Source organism: Perca flavescens, chromosome 15, assembly GCF_004354835.1.
Source record: "Perca flavescens isolate YP-PL-M2 chromosome 15, PFLA_1.0, whole genome shotgun sequence".
Taxonomy (NCBI): domain Eukaryota; kingdom Metazoa; phylum Chordata; class Actinopteri; order Perciformes; family Percidae; genus Perca; species Perca flavescens.
Genome location: NC_041345.1, coordinates 22,741,675 through 22,765,172, shown reverse-complemented (window position 1 = coordinate 22,765,172; position 23,498 = coordinate 22,741,675). Strand labels below are relative to the sequence as shown.

The 23,498-nt window shown below is 40.0% G+C and overlaps 1 protein-coding gene across 1 annotated transcript in view; it reads right to left on the bottom strand.

The window, feature by feature from the left end:
• Nucleotides 1-23,498, bottom strand: part of grin2ca (glutamate receptor, ionotropic, N-methyl D-aspartate 2Ca) — a 51,892-nt gene that overhangs the window by 19,860 nt on the left and 8,534 nt on the right. The window contains exons 2-4 of the mRNA XM_028600424.1: nucleotides 17,250-17,851; nucleotides 13,133-13,247; nucleotides 3,802-4,013 (exon numbers count right to left, since the gene is read on the bottom strand). Coding sequence (XP_028456225.1) covers nucleotides 3,802-4,013; nucleotides 13,133-13,247; nucleotides 17,250-17,851 — 929 coding nt within the window. The remainder of the gene's footprint in view (nucleotides 1-3,801; nucleotides 4,014-13,132; nucleotides 13,248-17,249; nucleotides 17,852-23,498) is intronic.

The window sequence follows — 23,498 nt, the reverse complement described above, 5'->3', positions numbered from 1 at the left end:
TCGCCTGAAAACGACACCAAGCTGCTACAGTATAACCATATGGACATACGTCTACAAACGTCAGACTGCTTGCTTGCAACTCAACTATTCTCCGTTCCTTGCTGAGATGGACGAAATAGCGCTGCATAAATTAGCCAGCAGCTAGCGGCTTAATACCGACAAAACACCACAGTAAATTTCAACCTGCATGCATGTTTTAAAAAAACAAAACAAATATATTCAAACCCCAAATTTGAAAATCGAATACCTACCCATCAAACTGATATTTGAGTATTAAAATATTCGGATCCAGCCCTAAACTTCACACATAGGGTCTGACCAAGGAACCCCAGACCCCTTGGGTCCCGAGGCCTGTGCTTGGTAGGTCTGTTGTGTAATCAATTCATGATGAAGTAGCCAGCTAAAAGCTTTGGGAACAGCTGTACTTACAGTACAATAGTGAGTAATGTTCTCGGTCCAAAGTGTGACTAACTGGGCTGGTAAACATGACAGTACTACACCCTCTATATGCAGTATACTGACCTCGCGTGATACAATTTAAAGCTACTACAGTTTTCAAACATTAACGCTGATGTGTGAAAATTCTTTTTGCAGCTTTCTGAACGCTGAGTGTATGATGTGAATGAATGAATCTCTGCCACTGTGCTCTGCGGGAGAAGAGTCTGCCTGCAGCACTAAAGCAGCGAGGAAGAGAGCTTGAGATTTTTCTGATCCCGCTGGAGAACGTTTATGAGTCAAAGTGAAGAGCTTGTGATAACCGCTTCGGGCTGCTTTAGCCAAGTCTTAGCCGGGCCCTGTTGGCTGTTTGTCAGGCCTCTCTGAGAAGAAAGGTGACCCTGCAGCGAGGATTAGGGAACACAATTTTCAACCCGGGTTCTAAATTGAGGCAGACTGATAAATAGGCTGATTACCGGCACACGTGTCGATCGATGAGTATTATACAACAAGTAGATCTGACCAGACAATCGGATTGGTCAACTAGAGATATAGAACGTGCTCAAATCAGCATGACGGCACACCCAGAGCCATTTGAGCACACCTGGCGCGTCACATAAATATTACTCCAACATTTCAATGGCAACATTGTAACTTCCAGGGCTGAATAAAAAAAAAACAGTAACGTTAGCCTATACTAGGATCGTTTTGTTGTTGATTTTGATTTATATGGCGGACTTAGTTTTTAATGAATAGCTGGAAGAGGATGAGAAGTGAATCATAGGATGAAACAACATTTTTACAACACTCTGGAGTTAACTGTTACTGGAATTGTTTGGATTTACCTGATTACCTGCGCCACTGACATGGCAATAATGAAGTTTGTGGCATATAGTAGCTAAATCTATCCATGGAAAAAATTCTTAGTTTTAACCAGATTAAGTTAAGAAAGCAGTTTGGTGTTTATATGTGTGGTAGTTATTACATTTGGAAAATTCCACGATCTCTACCGTTACAAAGCTAACGTTAGCTTGAGTAGGCTGGCTGACTAACGTTTTACAGGGAGGCACTAGAAATCATCTCTGTTGATGTTTTCTTTATATTGAGTGCAAATTGCCCCACAATATAACTTTTATTTAGTTGTTAACCGTTGTTGTATAATCGCTATATTACACTCGAGGGTTTGATTTAACGTCATATTATTGGCACGACAGTGAGGTGGCTAGGACCAAGGTGCTTGTGCCGAGGTTCGTAAGCATCACTGTTGTGAATGCATCACTAGTGTAATATTGCTTAAACAAGAAATTGCAGTTCAGAAATACCGAAGATATGTTTGATGTAATGTGGAAACAGTGTTGCCATTTCATAATTTGCCTACCAGAGAGCACTGACAAGTTTATTTTTAAACTGTAAATTGTCCCACTTACTTTTAAAAAATATTTAATAACCAAATTTAAGAGATCCTTATCAAACATGTATCAACAATAATTATACTAATCTATTCGTTGTTTAGGTCACTTATCCAGGAAAAATGACAAACGTGTTCAAATCAAACTTCTCAAATGTGTGGATTTGTTTTAATCATTGTAAAATGCATATCTTTGGGCTGTTGGGTGGACAAAATTAGAAATTTGAAGATGTCACTTTGAAGTCGGGCAGATTTTAATGGGCATTCTCACTATTTCCTGTCACTTTACAGACTAATTAAATACCTTAATCATAAAAAAATCCACGGATTGACAATTAAGGAACATAATCTGCACTTGCAGTCCTAGTCTTACTATGCACAGAGATCTATCTTCAGTTTGACTGTGGAAGGCGTAGAGAAGCTGCTACCTCTTCACCCTTCATTGCAACGTTCATCGGTCAGTGTTTCTCCTTTAGCTGACCTAAGTGCCCATTGCTTCATTTAACTTCTTATTGACTTTATCTGTTTCTGCCTTGGATTTTTTTGCAGTTTCTGTAAAATATGCCGTTGTCCGACAATGGGGGGTTATGCTTCTAATACTGGCAGGATGATTGGTAAGCATGAGCGATAAAGCACTACAGTCTTCCATAACACTGAAGGGACGTGATACTCATCTTGCGTTCCGCTCATCTCGTTAACGCAATTGCCAGTAATGGATAATGGCCAGCACTTCGCTCCCCCACTAATGAACACCAATATCAGTCTCTAGGTGTTCAGGATTGATGACATGGCCTAATCGTCCCATCTAATTGATACCCCACCATGCAGCACATACATTTCCCTGATTGGGTCACAGGGTGATCCCTGGGATATTACACTCTGGCCAAGCAGCCTAATGAGTATTCTCACCTCATTGAGTGATAAGAAGTCATGCCTGGGCTAATGGCAGGGGAAGAGCCTCTTAATCTCATACCTAATGGCGCTCTTAAGTTGGATACAAAATCAATTAATATGGGCATGTTAACATGTTAGAGTGCATGTGGGACTGTACAGTGAAATAAAGTGGGCTTGCATAAGATGTTTTTTTTAATTTAAGAAACAGTTTGGTAACAGCAAATGTTTTGATAATACCGATGCAGAAAAAGTGGACATAATCTCATAATGTTCTATATCCTTTTAACACAAGATATGTTTTTATCTTTGCTACATGACATCAAAAGGAAATGTTCTAGCTAACTTGTCTTTTATATACATATCCTCCAATTTCGATTGACTGGGATCTTATGTAGAATTTCGAAGTTCTGTCGATCTGCACAAAATTTTTGCCAATCAAGCGGAGGGTTTGCTTTTAAACCTAAATGTGGTTCTAGGTTGATAAAATTCCTGGATTTACTTTCCCTCTAGGGACAAAAAAAGAGGATAAGAGATGTTTCATTAAAACCTTTTATTAGCGGTGTAAAAAACCCTCAGGTTGCAGCTTCTCATTTTTGGCAGTGCCAAATATTGCTTTCACCAGGGAAATATAAAATTAGCAAACATGTCAGCACTCGGCCAAGGATCTTTTGTGGGGTCAAAGCACCACTCTTAACATCACACTACTACTGTGACAAGCCTTCTCTAGCTGCGTCACATTGTTGGAATCATACATACATGTCACTTCTGTAATATAAGCCTATTAACCTGATCATTTTGAATCAGGACCCCCATTATTCAAAGCAAGTGTCTCGCACAAAATAAGGAAAGTAACAAGGCTACAGCTGTTTATTTTAATATACACCATAACCTAATCACATTTGATGGAAATACAAAATAATTCAAGTGGATTCAGCTGATTTAATAAAAAGCTATCAACCAACCCCTAAGTTTAGGTGAGATGAACCTTTAAGTTCTGAGTTTGTATGTGCTCTTCTTGGCTGTTATGTTTGAATGGGACTATTCAGTGTTGTTGAGTCACTTACGCCTCCGTCCTGTTGGACTGTCGTCGGCAGGGTACAGTGTTGCTGACACATGTACCAGTTACAGGGTCTACTGCCTCCACAATGACAAAGGGCCTCTCCTCCAGTGTGGCCACCGTCAGATGCCTGTAATCCGACACCGGCTCCATGTAGGAGCCGTACCGCGGCCACACGGGGTATCTCATTTGCAGGATCCCCATCTCGAAGGTCCCCACCTGAAGGAGTCAAGAGAGTAGTGCTGAATCAATGCGAGCTAGTGAGAAATATCTGTACCAAACTCCAGGTGCTTACCATACTGCCATATTGCTTCCCATATATCTCTGATGAAACTAGTGAGGACACGGCTGCATAACACTGTCTATCTCAACCTCCAATCTTAATACGGTTGTCCCCAATTCTCTTACTGTATACATTGTTATCACGCACGTAGTTGTGATTTGTGCATCTGGATCTGGTGCAGCGAGAATGATTTTACTTCGTAGACAGTTTAGAGGAAATTGATTTTTGGGTCACTGGGGATGTAGAGAGTGCAATTACACATTGAATGCAACAAAAGCAATTTTACCCTCTGCTATATTACCGATTAGCTAATTTTAATTGGATGTTGTGGGAAAATCAGCGTTTAAGCATGCTGAATACGTAATCAAGTTTTTTTTTTTTAATTAAACATTTACTTGAAAAAGCAGTGACCTGTTTCAGACCACTTCTGCAATTTGCTCCTCTGACTCTCACTGTTTGAATCAAGTTGGGAAATGAAAAGAAAGAATTGGACCCCAATTAGGGGTGCACAATATATTGACTCAATATCGTTATCGCAATATCACGTTGCGCGATATTATACCGGAAGTCTCGTGATAATTACGCGTTATTTTGTTTACGTTGCATCCCGCTCGACATGTAACCAAAGAGTATAGAAGCAACAAGAGGAGAAACTCAATAGAACATTGTGTTGCATTCAGTCCAAGATGGCGGAGCTGCACAACTGTTCCTTTGCAAGCTGCAGCACAACGTTCTATTGAGTTTAGCCTTTTGTTACGTCTACACTCTTTGATGCACCTCTGGAAAATACACATCACTTGGTAGTGTTGCAATTCCCCGACTCATTTCCTGGTTCTCCTTCTCCATAAACAACATGAAGTCAAGGAGAGGGTTAACTTCTCCTGCTCCAGATTTCCCACCGTGTTCAGAAAGAACAGGGGAGACACTTTGGTTCTCTCACTATAACGTTAGAGTCGCTACTCACTCCGAAGAAAAACGCTGTCACTCTCTCACTTCTTCCTCGCTCTACCACACACACACCAGCTGGCTCGACGCACACACCAGCGGAGAAGTATAAACAAACATCAGCTGCGTGGAGCGCCTTATTTACGTGCCACTTAAATGCCTGCACTTCTCTCTGATGATCCGAAAACAGACGTTAGAGGGAACTCAACTGAAACATCGCCGCACGGGAGGCTAGTTAACAAACACTTGGCATTAGCGTTAGCTAGTTAGCGCTACACCTGACAGCAGGTAACGTTAGCCTACCGTTAGCTAGCAGCTAACCGAGCATTTTAACAGAATAAAAAATGAGGTAAAAATGCTGACAACTAAACGGTGAAGAGTGTGTCGTAATATTTCACTTGAGATAACTGTAACACCAGACTGTAGCTGCCGTTGTCTGAAAAACAGCACAGAAATTGTAAAATACGCTTTCCCATACAGTGTTTGGCCCATTGACATATATATAAGGTTTGGCCCTTTGGCCTCGCCAGCCTCGTGCTGCATTCATAGTAATTGTAAAATACCCTTTTCCCAGCCAGTGTTTTTTTTTTTTGTCGTTAACAGGAATTTACTGGTGAAATAAGATATTGTTATAAGTTATTATTAAATTTTTAATAAATCATTACATTTATATATATATATATATATATATATATATATATATATATATATATATATATATATATACATATCATTCTTTCAATTCAGGCAACATTTTAAATGTATTGTTTTAGCACTGGGAAATATGAAATCTATTTTCGATGTGTTTTCCCATAACTTTGGTAATTTTACATATGTTTAAAAATATTGAAATTAATATCGATATCGAAATATTCATTATCGATATCGCAATATCACATTTTTTTCAATATCGTGCACCCCTAACCCCAATTAACCAAAACACCAACTTATAACGATTGTTAACTTTACGCAGCAGTTGGTGCTGTTAAATGCTGCTTTGGCTTCCATAATTCAGCAAATGAGTAACAAATAGAATGTTACATTTGTAAGCATTTGACCAGACACAGTAATGACAAGCAGCTGCAGTGGCTTTTTAACATGTTTCCGTGTTACACAGGATGATCAGACAGATGTGATTTATCAACAAAACACACATTTAGTATCACTTTAATGCATTTTATTCAAAACATTTAATCACATGCTTTGAAAAGGCTATACACTGTAACTAGTAAAGGCTGAAATGATTTTACCAAGATTAATTATCTATAAAAAAGGATTCAGGGATTTTCATTTACAAGGCAGTAATTAACAAGAAATAATTAAATCCACAGCTATGAATAACACATTTTGATTAATTATTCATTTTACTGTGGCAATAAAACAAAACAAAAGGTATATGTGGAGGTGATGTGTGTTTGTACATATTTGTTACGGTTTCCAGTCCCAGAGGCACACCAGCATTAGTTCTTAACTCAAACTCCATAGTTTTAATTTTTTTTTCTGTGCTCAATAGTTTGATTAAATGCTTTTGGTGTTTTGATTGGTTTTTATACATCTACTTTTTTTTTTTTCAGTTTTCAGCTTAACTTTTCATGCTGTATTGCACATCATGTAAGACTAGCATAAGATTAATGAAAGTCATGTTTTGAATCTCAAGGAAATTGAACACTTGGACTATTTCAGATGTAAAACAGTGACAATGATACAACACCTGTCTTGGTTTGCTTGTTGAACATGTTACTTACATGTTACATGTTAATGTTGCTGCTATAACAGCCTCCACTCTTCATGGAAGGCTTTTTACAAGATTTTGGACCCTGTCTACAGAGATTTGCTCCCATTCAGCCAAGAGAGCATGAGCGAGGATGGGGTTCAGGTCAGAGTCAAGGACTTCCTAGTCTCGCTTTGCCAGACCCTCCTCCAAAGCATGCTGGAGGAGGGTCTGGCTACTCCATATAGCAGTGATTTTCAACCACTGTGCCGCGGCACACTAGTGTGCCGTGAGAGATCGTCCTGTGTGCCGTGGGAAATTATCAGATTTTACTTAATTGGTCCAACAAATTTTTTTATTGAGATACTGCAAATAATTTTCCATTGTTGCGCATCTGTGCCTCAATATGATGACTGGCAGAGAAATTAAATACTATTCTGTGTCAGTAGGTGGCAGTATAATGCAATAATGACCTTGTTGAGACAATAGAATTACTGCCAGCAGGGCGGTAATTTTGCGACCAAAATTTGAGAGTGTGCGACTGAATTTTACATCCAGTCGCACATGTGCGACCAGTAAATTTGCCCCCTTTTTTTACACGTTAAACGTTGACATTTCGGTACCTGAGAGCGCGTAAGCGCAAGCTTATCTGTCCTCTCTGAAAATTGACAGAGAGCGGTGCTCCGACACAAACACACTCGCAGACACGCAGAGCTGCAGACGATGCAAACTACGTCGGCTCTTCAGTTTTGTGGAAGTCAGTGAGTCACGGAAATGCCGATAAAGTGGTTTCAAGTGTGGTCACAGTTTTTCATAACTTCAAGCAGACAGCGTTTGCTGTGATATGATATTAATGGCGAGCCCAAAGCGGTCATGGTGCTGTTGACGTTACAGCACAGCAGTGGTTTGTGTGCCCTGGTGACTGACTGATAGGCATAGGTTGTAAGGCAAGGCAACTTTATTTCTACAGCACCTTTTGGTTGTGCCCCTAAAATTTTCAGTTGGGGGCCACTATGCTCCTAATGAAAAAAGTTAGTCTGGAGCCCTGCTGCCACCTTTCGCGCGCATCCCGTGACAGGATGTAAGCAGTAGGGCCGAGATCATCGATGTAAGCCTGCAAAAGCGATGGATACATTTTAAAAAAGGAAAAATGCAGATTCTGATTATTAGGCTACAATGTATCATTTTTGGTTGATGGTGTGCCGCGGGATTTTTTTAATGTAAAAACTGTGCCGTGGCTCAAAAAAGGTTGAAAACCACTGCAATATAGCATTCAGGGATGGGAGGAAAACATGCTCTGGTTTATTGGCATTTCTTTAAACTTATCACAATGGTCTTGGGTGGTGCTAAGCACCAGAGAAAAGCCGTGGAGCTGCGGCAAAATAGGCTCGGAAGGAACTTGTTTTGGTGGAAAATGTGTACGTTTAAAAGTTGTTTTAGTTATGCAACAGAAAATTCCGATTGGACAGACTAGCTGTCTGCATTTACCCTGAAGAGATCTGAGAAAAGGTTAACCATAGTCCTCATAAAAGAGTTTAAAATTAAAATTCTAAATTAGTGAAATCTGGCAGATATTCGGCGGCAACGGAGCAATCCCGGAAGTGGAACGTCAAGGATATAGACTAAGGTCTTCCACATCAAATTGGGAAAATGTTTTTATGGACCTGGCTTTGTGCATTAGGACATTGTCATGTTGAAACAGGAAAGAGTCTTCCACAAACTGTTGATGCAAATAGCATATAGCGGTAGACCAGCAACTTCAGTGCAAATTACTGTTTTTGCCAAAGGAGCCTGGTGGCTTTGAAGAGGGCATAGATAACGGCTTCAGTTCCCAGTCGGAAATGGCTGTCTGACGGCAAGATAAAGCAGTGAAAATATTCTAAAGATAGCGTACACTTAAACTGATATAGATTTCTTTAGGTGGGCCTTTTTTTAGGTTCACAAATACATTTAGCTGCTGCCCCTGTTGACAGCAGTACATTGCTTAGCTTCCGTGTCGGTACTCCTGCCTGCTTCTCCAAACTGGGGGCGTTCAACCTCCATCTGCTTTAACTAATACACTGACTATGGATAAGTAGCTCATACAATCCCCCTTTAAAAGACCCGAACTATCCCTTTCATTGGATGAGGCCTCGACCAAATCACGAAAAAGGCTCCAGACCAAAAGTGCATGAACATGTGGGCAGGGGTAACCACATACTGTACATACTTATCTTATCTGTCTACTCATTTAACAGTCAGGCAAAAACCTGAACCGAAGTAGATCTGAAGACTGTATTGTATACAAAAGTGACTTTGTAATCTATAGTTTAAAAGTCCTACTGTAGCATCTTTCCTGTTACTCGGGATACATTAAATCTGTTTAAATATCATCTGTAGAATCTCTATTCTTTTCCTTTTTCCATAAATCAATAGCCCTGTATCAGCTATCAGCTCAGTCACTCCCAAAAAATAATCTATAGTCTTGGCAGGAAACTTAATCTGCACAGTTTACCATGTGGGAATGGATGTGTCGCAGTTACAGGGAAAGAATAAAAGATGAGAAGAGCAGTTTTCTCCTCTTTATCTTATTGTCTTTGAATGGATCAGTTAGAATATAGGCCTACTTCTGATATTGAAGTAGTTGGTGCAAAAGTGAACTGATTTGCAGTTAAACAGTAGTCTCACTGTTTTTTACACAAACACTCCACTGCTGCTGGAAATGTCATTCACTTCATGGAAGGCTAAAAAGAAAATTGTCAGTCAGGACAAAATGTTTTTAATCTCTGCTTGTTTTTGCAGGAAGGGGGACAATCCTGTCTGATCAGTCAGTACAGCATGTCACAATGAAATGAAAAAACTGAAAGTGGGCTTTGAGTGCAAATATCCCAATTCTCTTTGGACTTTTCAGTTATTCCTCTCTCCTGCCATCCATATTGATCAGCCCTGCTGTTTATCTATCGCTCCACTCATGGGCTTTTAGTCAAGTCAATCAGAATTTCAAATTCTGGGAATACATACTGAGATGAAAACCATTATGTCCCTGTGGCTGCTCAGACTGTGAAGATATTCATTTCAGCGTATTAAAAAGTGATGTAATGACGGGAATAAGTTATTGTCGAGTTTATTCAAATAACAAAATGAAATATTCAAGGGCTGTCACTCCAGTATAGCATAGTTGGTATATTACAAAAGGTCCATTGGGAAAATACTTCAATTATATATATTTTTTTGGTTTAGAAACCAGCCGGCAAGACTGTAACTTCAGGGTTTGTGCGTGTCACAGATTTACAGCCAGAAAACGGCAGCTTTTCAGTCCCATATATCACCCTGCCAGATAACAGCAATGACAGGAACACTTCCTGTTGTCCTCTAGGGCTTCTTCTCTCTGTCGTTACTCTCTTTTGTCATGCCTTCCCTCCAGCTTCCCGAGTTACCTTGACTTTTAGGTTTGGGAGTAAATCGAAGAACCAGCAGAATAATGACTCTTGGGAAGTAGCAGATTATAGCAACCCACTATATAAGAGCATTGGAGTAATTTAAGTTTAATAAATACAAAAGGTGAGGAGTGTAATGCGACGATAGGTCTATACAGTGTCAGGTTGAGGCAGGTTATACATAGGTGGTGTATGAACCTAACAGAGAGGCTTGCCCTGCAAATGTGTACAATTACAAGGCTGGCAAAAAGTCAATCAAAAGATGGAATTGATTTTCAGCTCTCAGATGCCAGAGGCAACAGTAAGTTAAGCACAGAAAAGGGAGCGCCTCACATGGAATGTTTCTCAAAAGGAGGAAGTAAAATAGGTTTTCCTCCCACAAAAGTTTAATGTTAGAGATGCACCGATTACAACTTTCTAGGCTGATTCCGATTTTCATTGAGTTAGGCCAGCCGATACCGATTTTAGCTGATGATAAAAAATGTTCTAACCACTTTACAGCACACGCAAATATTTTCTTTTCTTTAATAGAACACTTTGCACAGAACAGACATTTTTTTTTTAACAGATAATGGATCACTATAAAATAGAACTATATAAATTACTCCTGGTGTGGGAAATTCACACATATCTAAAGTGCAATGTTAGAACTATTTCCTTCTTTTCACATCCAATATCCAACTAAAAAAAATTTGATTTTGGTTTTTGGTGTCGTGTAGCAGGTGTTGCATATTGCAAACTTGTTATCTTATATATATGTCAATGTCTTCTGCACACACGCTGAAGAATTTCCAAACAGCTGACGTGTTGCAGGTTAATTCACGAGGTTCCTTACATGTGCGAGAATAGCGCAGACGCACACTCCACACCGCGAGCGGGTACGCGCGACACGGCGGAAAAGTTGAGAGAAAGGAAAAAGAGACTGCTGTCGCGTCCGTGTGTGTGTGCGTCCTTGAGAACTGTAACTCGTATAACTCATGTTGTCAGTTAATTGTAGCGTTGACCAGCATGAAATCGGCATATGTCAGACTGACCTGCCGGTCACCGGTCATGGCCGAGCACGTGAAAACCGGCCAATTCCGGTCACCGGCCGGTCTATCGGTGCATCTCTAGTTTATGTAAAGGTCAGCATGGTGGAAATGAGTGCTGCTTTGTGTCTCAATACGGATACTTCCGTCAATACACTTACATGTAGTACACTGTGTACACTATGTACTCAATTGTGTAGTGCATCCATTTCAACAGGGTAGTAGTGTTTCAAATCGCTCACAGCTGTTATGCACTGACCGGAAATGACTGTGCTTCTTCTTTTTAATGGTAAATTCCAGCTGGGCAGAGCATCACCGCCACCTATTGTCGCTCATCAAAATATATACTGGCTTGTTTTATCTGACTGTAGTATAGTGCTACTTATCAAAAAAAAAAAAAAGCACATGTATAAAATTTGTGGAGTTCAGTTTTCACCGTTTTAATCGCAACCGCCGCAGCTTCCTTCACAAGTTTGAAAATATGTTGGTGGTCCCCCGTAACTTCCACTCCGGAGCGAAAATGGCGGCCGTTGAGGACATTTACAGTCAAATGTCCACACTCAACTTTTTGACCGCTTTGAGTGCAGCATTCAGGTACTCGTAGTGCACTGCATTTGGCCATATTTTGTCAATGTGAACGCACTATGTACTCAAAATAGCAAGTCTATGTTCAGAAGTGAGTCGGGGTGAATGAGAGGACACATTTACCTTCAACTCTGGGTTCAAGTTCCAAGTCATGGCAACAAGTCTCTCTGTCAGTAATAAAATGTGTTTCTGATATCTTTTAATAAATGCCTCTTCACCATTATAAAACCGTAAAAAGTACTTAAAACAAACGTTTTGGTGGTCAATTCTTAATGGAAACATTAACCTGGTGCATTGTAAATGGTTGTTTCTTGCTGTACAATTCATAGCATACGTTCTCTGAGAATCTCTTTTATATCCAAACAAAATTGGTACTGAATTGAAATTTCCCTAACCCTAATTGATATCAAATTGAAAATGTAATGAAATCAGGATCTTGTGAATCGGAGTCGAATCGATTCTAGAAATTATTGGCTGTACCCAGCCCTAGCTGGATCCTTCTAAATACCCAGTTCTTCTTTTCTTTATTAAAAAAACCTGTAAATGTACCACAATGTATCACATCACACTCTGTTGTCATGTATAGTTTTTCAAATCTGTGTGATTCAACATAAATTAATAATTTACAATAATTTGACAGACCCACATAACAATAATGCCCAGTAACTATTAAACCAATATTTATGTCATGCGACTAGCTGCTGTATTAATTCATACACAAAACGGCTTCTGTCTGCTTCCATAATCAAATATCTTCCCCTTACTGAAGCTCAAAGTCTCAATAACATACCAGAAATGAATAGGAAGTAGCACCTGAAAACATAAATATAACATAATTAGCTTTGAATTGCCTGTGGGTGTTTACTATGAGTGTGATGTTTAACTAAAACCCATTCTATTCAACCAGTGGAGGAAGTCAACTCCCTCTAGTCTGAGGTCCACATCACATCCGCCCCCTGTGGTTAAATTAATGTTTCAATCTCCAAAAAAGTCATTGAGGCGGCACGCTGCAGCAAAGTTATTAGATAAATGTGTGTGGGCATTCTTTTAATATCTCTTTGAAGAGATGGAGGGTAGGAGTAAGTGACAGAGGTGTGTGTGTGTGTAATGTACTGTGTGTGCGATTAGAAGACGATCCTTCATTAAGTAGTTCATTGGTGTAGTGGAGCTCTGACTCTTCTAACTGGTCTTTACAAAGAGAGCAGTGATGTATGAAATCACTCTGCCTGTAGCATGCAGAGAAAGACGTCAGGGGAAAGACCCCGTGGGACTGCAGAACAGTTCTACTGTTTTACTTAACACATTTAGTGTGTACACAAAAATTCAATCTGTGAAGTGAAATATGTGTCACCATGTTGTGAAAAGCTCACCTTGTCCCACTGTCGCTCTCTGTCCAAAGTGATAATTATCATGGCTGGATTCACCAGGTAACCGTTACTGTTGAAGGAGAAGTCATTGTGTTCCCAGGTGACATTCAACATGTGCCTGCAGAGAAACAAAAACCCAAAGAGAAAGATGATCAGTGAGTTCAACTTAAAATTTGTGCAAAAATGTTTTTAACTTCCTATCGCAAAGACAAAGAAAATCAGAAAATCTTCACAATTGAGAAGCTGGAGCTTTTCAAGTGAAGCAGTGTTACAAACAGGCGCAAAGCCAAACATGTCATGGCTCTAGGAAATGGTAATGTCAGCCTGTTGATCCATCGCTTTGGTCCAGACTGATTTCTGAACTATTACAACTATTACATTTGCTATGAAATCTTGTACAGACATTCATGTTCCCTAGTAGATGTGTCCTACTGACTTTAGTGAACCCGTGACTTTGCCTCTATCGACACCACAAGATTAACTTTTTAGTTCTTCATTAAAATATCTTGACAACTGTTGGCTTGGTTCCTGTGGACATTTGGTACACACATTAATGTTCCCTCAGGATGCATTGCAAAAACGTTTAATCTGTATACAGGAAAGGACAGAGAAGACTCTACTTCCTGAGGAAACTCAAGTCCTTTTAATGTGTGCAACACAGTGTTGCAGAGCTCTTACCAGTCTGTTGTTGCAAGTACAACTTCGCTGCAATGTGTTGGGGCAGTGGCATCAGAGCCGGCACAAAACAGACTCAATAAAGTGATCAGAAAGGCCAGCTCTGTTCTGGAAACCACCTTGGAGCCGTTAGGATTGGTGGTGGTGGGGAAGAGAATGCTGCACAAACTGAGCACTTTCAGTAACGGACTGATCCAGCTCTGCTGTGACAAGAACCACTACAGGAGCTGTCATCTCCCTGTACAACCAGTCCCCTCTGTGTCAAAACAGGGGGGTCAAGAGGTGAAGCCTCACACTTACTCCTAAGGGAATAAAGCAGACTGATCTCATGAATTGGCGTATCTATGTCACGCCAATTTGTATTCTGTTTTTGCATGTTATCAAGACGCATAATCGCATTTTTGCGTGTATATCGACGCAAATGACCTACATTGCGAGTTAATTTCCGCCGTAGCGAGTAGTATAAAGGAACGGGGGATTGAGTAAGGAGGTATGTTGGGGTGGCGGATGGGTAAAACACAGGACTTTTACCACTTATACATCTTTCATCCTCTTTAAAATTAAATTATCTAATCCATAACTGCACTATAACCTTACAGTACGATTTGCATGCAATTTTGCCCTACTTGCAGTATGTTTACCTCCCATTTAAATACATACAGTATTAAAAAATCCCCCACTTTTTATTTCAATTATTGTTTTTGTACATTGTATATTACTCTGTTTTTCCTTTTTGTCTTAATTAACTTCTATGACAGAAAAATGTCCCACTGGAAATAAATAAAGTATGCTCTATCTATTTAACACCAATCATCAGGTTTATGATCAAATACCTGCAGAACTAATAGCCTCAGCTGCTCATTTTTGTTCAGTGCAACTTAGCAAATGTTAGCATGCTGCCTGTTTGTTTGTTTGTTGGTTTGTCCAACCAATTTTGTTTGTCCAAAATGGCCTGATTTTCATGAAAGTTGGTGGAAGGGTGTAGCATGGGCCAAAGTAGAACCCATCAAATTTTGGAGTGGATCCGAATAACGGAGCGGATACACAAATAATGTTTCGCCTCCTAATTAACATTGCGAGATAGACCGCATTGGGATCCTGCGAGACAACACAAATCTCGCAGGAGCTGGCGGTTTGAGCTTTGCTACAAGTGGGACTCAGCCATGGATATATAAAGAGAACGGTGGCAGCGACAGTCAAAAAATAAAGTTTGGGTCATGGGATTTAGCCAGCGTCAACCTGAAGGCTGGAGACAACAAATGAAATTGAAAAGAAGATTAAAGCAGGTCATGAATTGACTAGCTGGCTGCACAGTCCCGCTCTGACCGTGTTTCTCGTTAACTCACTAACGGACAGAAAGGAAAAGTAGTCTGGTGATTGGGACATTCTCTTCACAAACCACTTTGACACAGGAAAAGCACATTCTACAGTTACTCTGGGGTCTTCTTGATTTTAGCAGCTTTCTGAATTGAAATGAATCTGAATTCATCATCATTTTTATGGGTTTTTGTTCTGTTCTCTGAGTGTCCTAGTTTTAAATGTTTTAGCTGTTTGTTTTTAGTACACACGTTGGTCTTGGGATCATGAAACCATTTTACACTGATTGGATCATGTCACAAATGCCTCGTCATTGAACATAAAAACAGCTGCATTGACACAACAGAGACACAAGGCGTCCTGACAGCTTCTGCACTGTGAAGAAAACAGCTCTCTCCTTTGATTCCATTGTGTCATCACTCACATCCTGTGATATTTAGGCCTGTGGCGTTGCTCTCTCACCTCCCCCGCCACTCCAGCAGAGGTGATGAAAGCCTACTGGGAGGAGAATAGCCTTCAGCTCTTGTCGGTGTGAAAAGCCTCTTTAATCTGGTAATCTGCAAAAATCCCATTAACAGGTGAGCTGACTCATTATCAAAAGCTCGTTTGAAGAAAAAAAAGAAAAAATCCCCAATCAAGTGAGGACAAATCCGAGAACCACGAGGGATGTTAATGTTTGATCTGGGTGGAAAGAGAAGAAATGATTGACTATAAAGTTAATGAAAAGTGCTTTGTTCTATCTTGCCGACCTTCACGTTACTGGCGAGAGCTGCTGCTACTCAAATCGTGCCTGCTGGGTTTAGCAAGTCTAAAAGGAGGGTGTGTACAGTATCAAAGCCTGAGATAATGTTCACCGTTTTCACTTTTTCATGGACGGTTTGGGTTTACAAAACGAAAAGTTGTCTCCCCCACGGCTCTGAAGACTCCAAAAGAAAAAATGCTTCTGACATCAGAGGGAGAGAGTGATGTTTTATAATGCAAGAAAAGTGTCCGATGATCCTAGTGTCCCGTTAGTCACCATCTACAGCAACAGCCATATATCCCCGAAAGACCTTGGTTCATAGGTTCGTGACAAGCCAAAAGCTGATGCTGGAGCAGTTTTTTCTTGCTCTTTCCTTTGCTCATTTTGATTCATCATTCATCATTTTTCTAACAAAATGGGATTGCTCCGTGTTCTGTGGCACAGAAGGCATTAGATTGCTCTTTGGGCATGGTTTAAATAAGGAAAAGCCACGCCCTCATCCACCCACCCACAACAAAATAACCTTGCAATCTCTAAGAGATATAGGGGAGCGCTCAGTCCTGAGGACATGAGGAGATAGATGGCAGAGGGGCACAGGACACAGTTGGTGGGAAGCAACAGTCGCCATAAAATGTGTTCACAACACTAAACAGATGGGAAGACATGAATAAATAACTTTTGACCTATTTTTGCCACGTCCCACAGGTGTAGGTCTGAGCCATTTCTGTTCTCTTCATCTCTACATCTTTATATTTCAGGAATTAAATAGAATAATTATTCCCTGTGTGATCCCTAACCGTCAGACAACATTTTTATGCTTGTCCTTAACTAGGTTATTCAAATAATACACTACAGATCTAAATTAAGACAATTAAAGAGACTCAAACTATTTATGATTGACCTCTGCTGTGCAATTAATGTAAAGTAATGTGTGAAAACAATTGAAGTGTTAGTCCTGAAGATTTTTCTTGGATTTAGTTCATATTGCACAATTAAAGTAACAGTTTGTCACACCAAGGGCATTTTCATTGTACTCTGCTTCAATTTGAAATGAAAATGTTATCCTTAGTGTCAAGTTTATGTTTAAACACAACAAAGGAGACACCATAAAGTACACATAAGATAGTCTAAAGCTACAGGGGTTCATATCTAATGTTCACCATTAGCACCATTAACTGCAAGCCACTGCAAAGTTGTTTCCATAACTCTGTAACTCAATTCAATGAGCGCTGTCTTCCGGTGAATGTACGACCCTGCCACCAAACATGGGCAATCCTTTATAAAGACAAGCATTTACAATGTGGATATTAGAAAGAATGTTACAAAGAAAGGCCAGGTTCTCTTAAGCTTATGTTAAATTGTTGTCTGACCAACATCTTAGCTCACCTGAACAGAGTGTCATTAGTAGCAGTTGGCTTGAGGGGGTTGTGACAGTCACTCTGGCCCTCGGGAACAAAGCCTCTCTCTTTCTTAAAGCTCTGCACACCTTTCACCACGATGGCCACCCCATCCCTCACCCTCTTTCTCAGGCTCATCCTCCACCGGTCTGTGATGATGCTGATGAGCCCCACAGGGAAGCTTTCAGGCGGGAGAATATCTGGGTTCCCCACTGCAAGGCTAGGGACAATCCAGATGTAGCCTGGCCCCACCAGTCGGGACTCAGCTGCCATGGTGAACAGGTACTGAGCCTCTTCATGGGAGCAGTAGACCAACAGCACCTGTGCGTCAATCTGCTGCAGCAGCCTTCGTGCCCGGATGTCGTTCATGCCGTCGGCGGACATGTCGAAAGTCAGCACGTCCTGCAGATCCCATATAAAGTAGCTGGTGTCGGTGAAGGACTTAATGTAATCCACGTAGGCTTCGTAGCCCGGGTAGAGGCTCGTTATGACCACGAAGCTGTCCCAGTTGTACTCCTCCATCACCTTGAACATGCCGTTTATCTGCTGCTCAATGGAGGAGCCCAGCTGAAGGAAGTTGGAGCCCTCACCCTGGAGGAAGAGGAAAACATTGTTAAGGAGATGGAAAATTTATGAAGACCTTTATGGTTAGTTAACCAACTGCACGCAATATTCTCTGGACTAACCCGTCTTAATTAAATGTGTATAATGTGCAGTAAGATCTCTGGAAGACCCTCCTTATCCCTGTGAGGGTACACACAGAATGTTTGTACTTCGACAAATCACACATGGAGAAGTGAGTTGCCCAACCAGCAGGGTCTGTAGTACAGCTTTGACAGGAGTTAAGTGGTTCTGCTTTATTTTGCTCTTCCAGGAGCTGCAGACCCATTCATCACTTAAACTCACATGTCTTACTTTTGCCGCGCAAACACTGGCCGTCATCCGTACTTGCAAATTCAGAGGGATGGCACTATCACTGTGGCCAGCGCCGGCTCTGTGTTTCATCTGTCTTTTCTGCAAATGCAATGACCTTGAGAGAGGAATGAGGATGGCTTTCTTTTTAACTGTATTTATTAAATTATTAAATATTATCAATCAAATAATCGATGCATCGAATCATAGACATGGATATTCGGCATATGATATGGATATGTTTACAATTTAATGTAGGCCTAACAACATTTCTGTTTACATATTCTGTTATGTTTTGCACATTCAGGAAGTGCCATGTCCTCAGTGCTGTAGTTTTATGTATCCAATTTATTTAGTATTAGAGCACTGCAGAATGTTTTGTTTTTTAAGCTTGAAAAGCTATGAATTAAATATCCTACATGGCTTTAATAGAAAAATGTATTTGACGCATCGTGATGCATCGTGATGCATCGAGATATCGAATCAAATTGAATCGCTGACATGATAATCGTAATCGCATCGAATTGGGAGATCAGTGAAGATTCACACCTCTACGTATTGTTATCGATATTTGTCTAATGAATAAGGTTACGATGTGTTGGCTTATTCAAAGGTGCGCTCTTTAATGTCAAGTTAGTAAAAAAGTAAAGTTAAAAAAAGTAAAGGTGTTAATAGGAAATGCAGGATTAATAATTTTTTTAAATAATTCCTTTATATTTATGAGGATATGTATAGGGCTGGGTCTCTAGATCCGGTTCTATTAGGACCCGGCAAAAAAAATGAATGATGAAACAACGATCGTATATAGTGAAGAGGAATCACCTGAGGGCAGAATAGTTAGATATGACCATACATTAAGTTGTCAAAAATACCTTAGGTCTCAGAAGGTTTTTAAAACACAAACAGCGACAGAGACAGAAGATATCAAACAGCCAAAGACGGCAATAAATGCAATAATAGTTCTGTTAAGATTAATAACTTGTTGTCTCGTCTTTCCACTAAATAATAGAAAAGTATCGATAATTGTATCGATAAAGACTCGGATCGTTAAGCAGTTTCAAAAATGGTATCAATATCAATACAAATGAATGATGCCCATCCCTAGTTATGGATATTAACTCTAACTTTTAAAAAAGCCATCAGCAAAAGTTTGTAGTTTATCTGCAACTAAATCGTTTTTTTCTCCATGGTTTTATTATGCATCAAATCAAATGTTAACAAGTTGCTGGATGATGATGAGGATAACACAAAGGGGTTTTTCATAACTAGGCAACCCAAAGGTTTTATGTCTTATGACTGTTCTATAAAGCATAATGTCATAAGTCATAAGTTACAAATTATAAGCACTTACTAAATTATATCCTATTAGAAATACTAACAGATGCTAAGAAAACCAACATAAAAGGTTTATAATTTGTAACTAAAGGCCAGTAGAGCACTTATTAATATCAGTTATAAGCCATTAATCTAAAATTCCTTTGGTTGGTGTTATTCTTCTCTGTAAAAGAGCTGCAGAACACCCATACCAAAATCAACAACTTATTAACAGTGTGTTTATTCATTTATCAACTGTGGACATGATGTAAAAAACCTATTGCTTATAATTGCAGGAGACTTAATAACTTTTGCGAATCTCACGCTAGGAAGCAATGAGGAACCCAGACGCAAACGTAGAGTATAGAAGTGTTAATATAAACCAGGCCAGCAGTCGTCTCAACCGTTTCACAGTAATTATACCAAGGTATCACTTTTAATGTGACGGATTGATGCAACTCTACATGTAGAGCTATTAGTTCAACGCAGATTATTGATTCTTCAGCAGATTCCAATTACTGTGCCTCATCTTCACTGTGCCACATTGCTCTGCAAAACAAACATTGTATTGTGGATCATTTGTAGTAGCATGACATTAGTGTGAGTAGGTATAGAAGATGTGTAAATGGGGTTTATTATTCTTTTACTGTTGAAACTTTCTTGCCTATAATCTTTCCTAAGTAGAGATATATTTTTTTGACTAGTGTGAGCTTGTTGTAAAAGCTCTTTCTCTTCCTCCATCAGGCTGATATGTAGGTGGCCCCCTCCTGACCCTCTCCCTCTCTGAGGAAAAACCACTTCACTCTGAGCACGGGGGCTTCAGAGCTGAGAATTGGAGGGGTCAGGTATCCTGAGACTGCACACAGACCTGTGATCTTATTTAGCCTGTCTCATTGCTGTCCTTGGAAAAAAGTTCAGCGGTCTTGTGATGTATGAGCATCTTATGATTTCAGACGTCACGGCAAAATCCACTGACTTTGTGCCTCTGACTGTACTGTGCTCAAAATATTCGCTTTTTCTGTTGCCTCGTTTCACTTCCCACTGCCCTTGTTTTCTCACACTTCTGTTCTTCTATCTCCAAACAGTCAGGTAGCTTTATATAACAGAAGTTTTGTAAAATGTTGTACAATAATACAATAGTGATATGAATACAAAACTGTATGAAGTGTAATGTTTTCTATTTTGAAATAGATTCTATTGATCAGTAAATTGTCAGTGATGTTGAATATACAGTAACGTAACGGACCGCCCCTATGGTTCGGCACGCATGTGAACCGCGGATTAATTGCAAGTTTCACCTTTATGCTCATCAGAGCAGCTCAGCTCAGCAGAGAGACGGAGACGGAGACAGGTTGTTCAGGGCGTCGGGGCAATGCCGATACAGCACTCAGAACAGTGTTTTTCATTCGTAGGCTACTCTCTACCAAAAAAACGGAATTGGACTACTATTTAAAGCAACTACGAGACATTTTCACAGGTTACGAAAACTATCTCAATTTAATACCGATAAATGGCAGTGCAGCCCGCTGTGCGGACAGACACCAGTCGGAGCTCCGGCGGAAGGAGACAATATGTGAATTGTACCTAAACCAACTATTTTTTTTAAATACATTTAATTAAAACCCAAAGTTCATATCTTCTCTTTAAGATGCCTCATATGTTACTGATTACTGTAATATTCATACAAATGAAATTTGGTTATCAGTGTCTTTACTAGGAATTGGTTTCAGCTCAGTGTAAGGTAACGGCTGTGGACTAAGATGGATTAGACTGCAGTGGAGGCCGGCTGGCTGCATACATCCACACTGGGTGCAGGGATCTTATGCAGGTTAGTCACGGAGGAGCTTGAGAAGATCGTATAAATCTACTAATTTTCTCCTTCCCCTGACTGTCATACAGCAAATCTGTCGGTGTTATTGCCTTATGCCTCCATGTGCTGCTGCCTGTTCCTGCATCTGCAACGCTTCACAATCAGTTTGTGCCCTGACAGGTGCTAAGGTGTAAGAGTATGTATGTTATGTTAATATTGTGTTTCTGTATGCCTTGTACATACTTACTAGTCCAAGGTTCAGTCAGAGTAAAGCCCCTTGCAAACTACAATCTCAACAGCTCAATTAGCAGAGAGCAGACTGATAGTGCAGTCCAAATGAGCCTGGGGCATTACCACGGGCAACGCTTCAGCTCAAAGCCTGAAGTCACGACCGCCCTGTCAGTGTGCAGAGCGTGTACAGTACTGTCCAAGGCATATGGTTGTAGGGAATGAAATGAAACAGTCACAGTCGGTTACGCAAAATGTAATATGAATTCCCCTCTAGTTCCTTTCTTGGAGCCAAATACAGACTAAAGAGTCCAGTAGGCTTAGAACAAACAAAGTTGTATGATGTGTTATCCGACCACACATTTAACCACAAAGGCTAACATTTTTGGACCCATTCCAAATGGGTATACTTTCAAAAGTGGGGGAAAAAAATCCTGCCATCATGGCCTCCTCTTGGCTGTATCCCACTTCTTCCTTGATATCACTCCAAGAATTCTGTTTTTGTTGTCTCAATGCACTGTGGTGGCACTTACAGTAGCTTTGCGCTTTTTCTTAGCGCGAAGCTAAGGGAAGCGTTTCCTCCGAGTTGTCTTCCCTGCTCTCCCCATAGGAAAACAATGGCACAGCCAGCGCAGAGCGGTTTTACCACGCATCATGTATAGGCGGCTTAAGACTTGAAACTTTCAACTGGTTAGGGTTAGAAATTACACTTTTGTGATTCTTTTAAAGATTCACTTGTAACTTGTTTGACTGAAAAATTAAAGAATGCGTTTTCTGTTTCGGTCTCATACCCAACCGGCTCCTCACGGCTAGCCAATACAAAACAATGAAGCACATTATATTTAGAAGTGTGAAGTCAAAGGCAATCTTACTTGCTTTAGATTGTTGAAGACGCGTCATCCAATAGACACATCTTTGGTCTGTGATGCGTCCGAAGCTGGAGTTACTATATGATGGTTTAAATTTGCCTCACTTATTAAATGAGTTTGGGTTTTTGATGTGTGATGTAGCACCACTCAGTTTTCCCTTAACCTTAATAAGCACCTATATAATAATAATAAATTGAATTTATATAGCGCTTTTCATGGACTCAAAGTCGCTTTACAGGGCAGGGTAGATTAAAAACATAACAAAACAAGTAGAACAAAACAAAACAAAACAAGTAGAACAAAACAATACAGCACCCTATACAACCTTAACCCTAATTAACCCATAATTCCGACATTAGTGAAGGTGCTCCTTATTTAAGGCTAGACAGGGCCCCTCTACTTTAAACCCTGAAAGGTTATATGTATGTCTAAGGGTGGCTGGACATTTTAAATGTTCTATTATAGTATATGTAATTTTATATTACAATGGATACTAAAAACTCAAGGTACTTCACCACAATAATACAGAAATTCTCTAAAAATGACTTATCTAATACAAAAAGAAAGTGAAATCTCTGCTGGTTGACAAATCCTTATCATCATCTCACGATATGTATGATCATATTGCCCAACACTATGGATAATGTGTGCTAGATTATGACCTGGGTGAATGTAAATGGATATCAACCTTGACTCTGTTCAGTCAATAAGCTGTACTTCCACAGTGTTGTCCACAGAAGCTCACAGTAATAGTCCACAGTCCCAAAGAAGATTACAGCCATTGAGTGGAAAGCTTAGCTTCTCAAGGCTGAGATTACATCCACAAGGGGAAAATATACAAAAGAACTCGTATCTGTTTACCAACACGGATGCAGAAACTCACAGTTAACTTTAACTTTTTAACCCTTTAACATTTTGTCAAGCGTGTTGTGCTCAAATCTTGCAAAGTCCAATTGAGTGAATGCTTTGCAGCCAGAAGATTAGTTTTTAAATGCTTTGAAACTGGTCTGAGTTGCAGTTAGATGAGTGTTAAGCAGTGATTATCTCTAAACCACAGCTGTTTATATGTCACAGAAACCAGAATTTACACACAAACTCAGGCGGT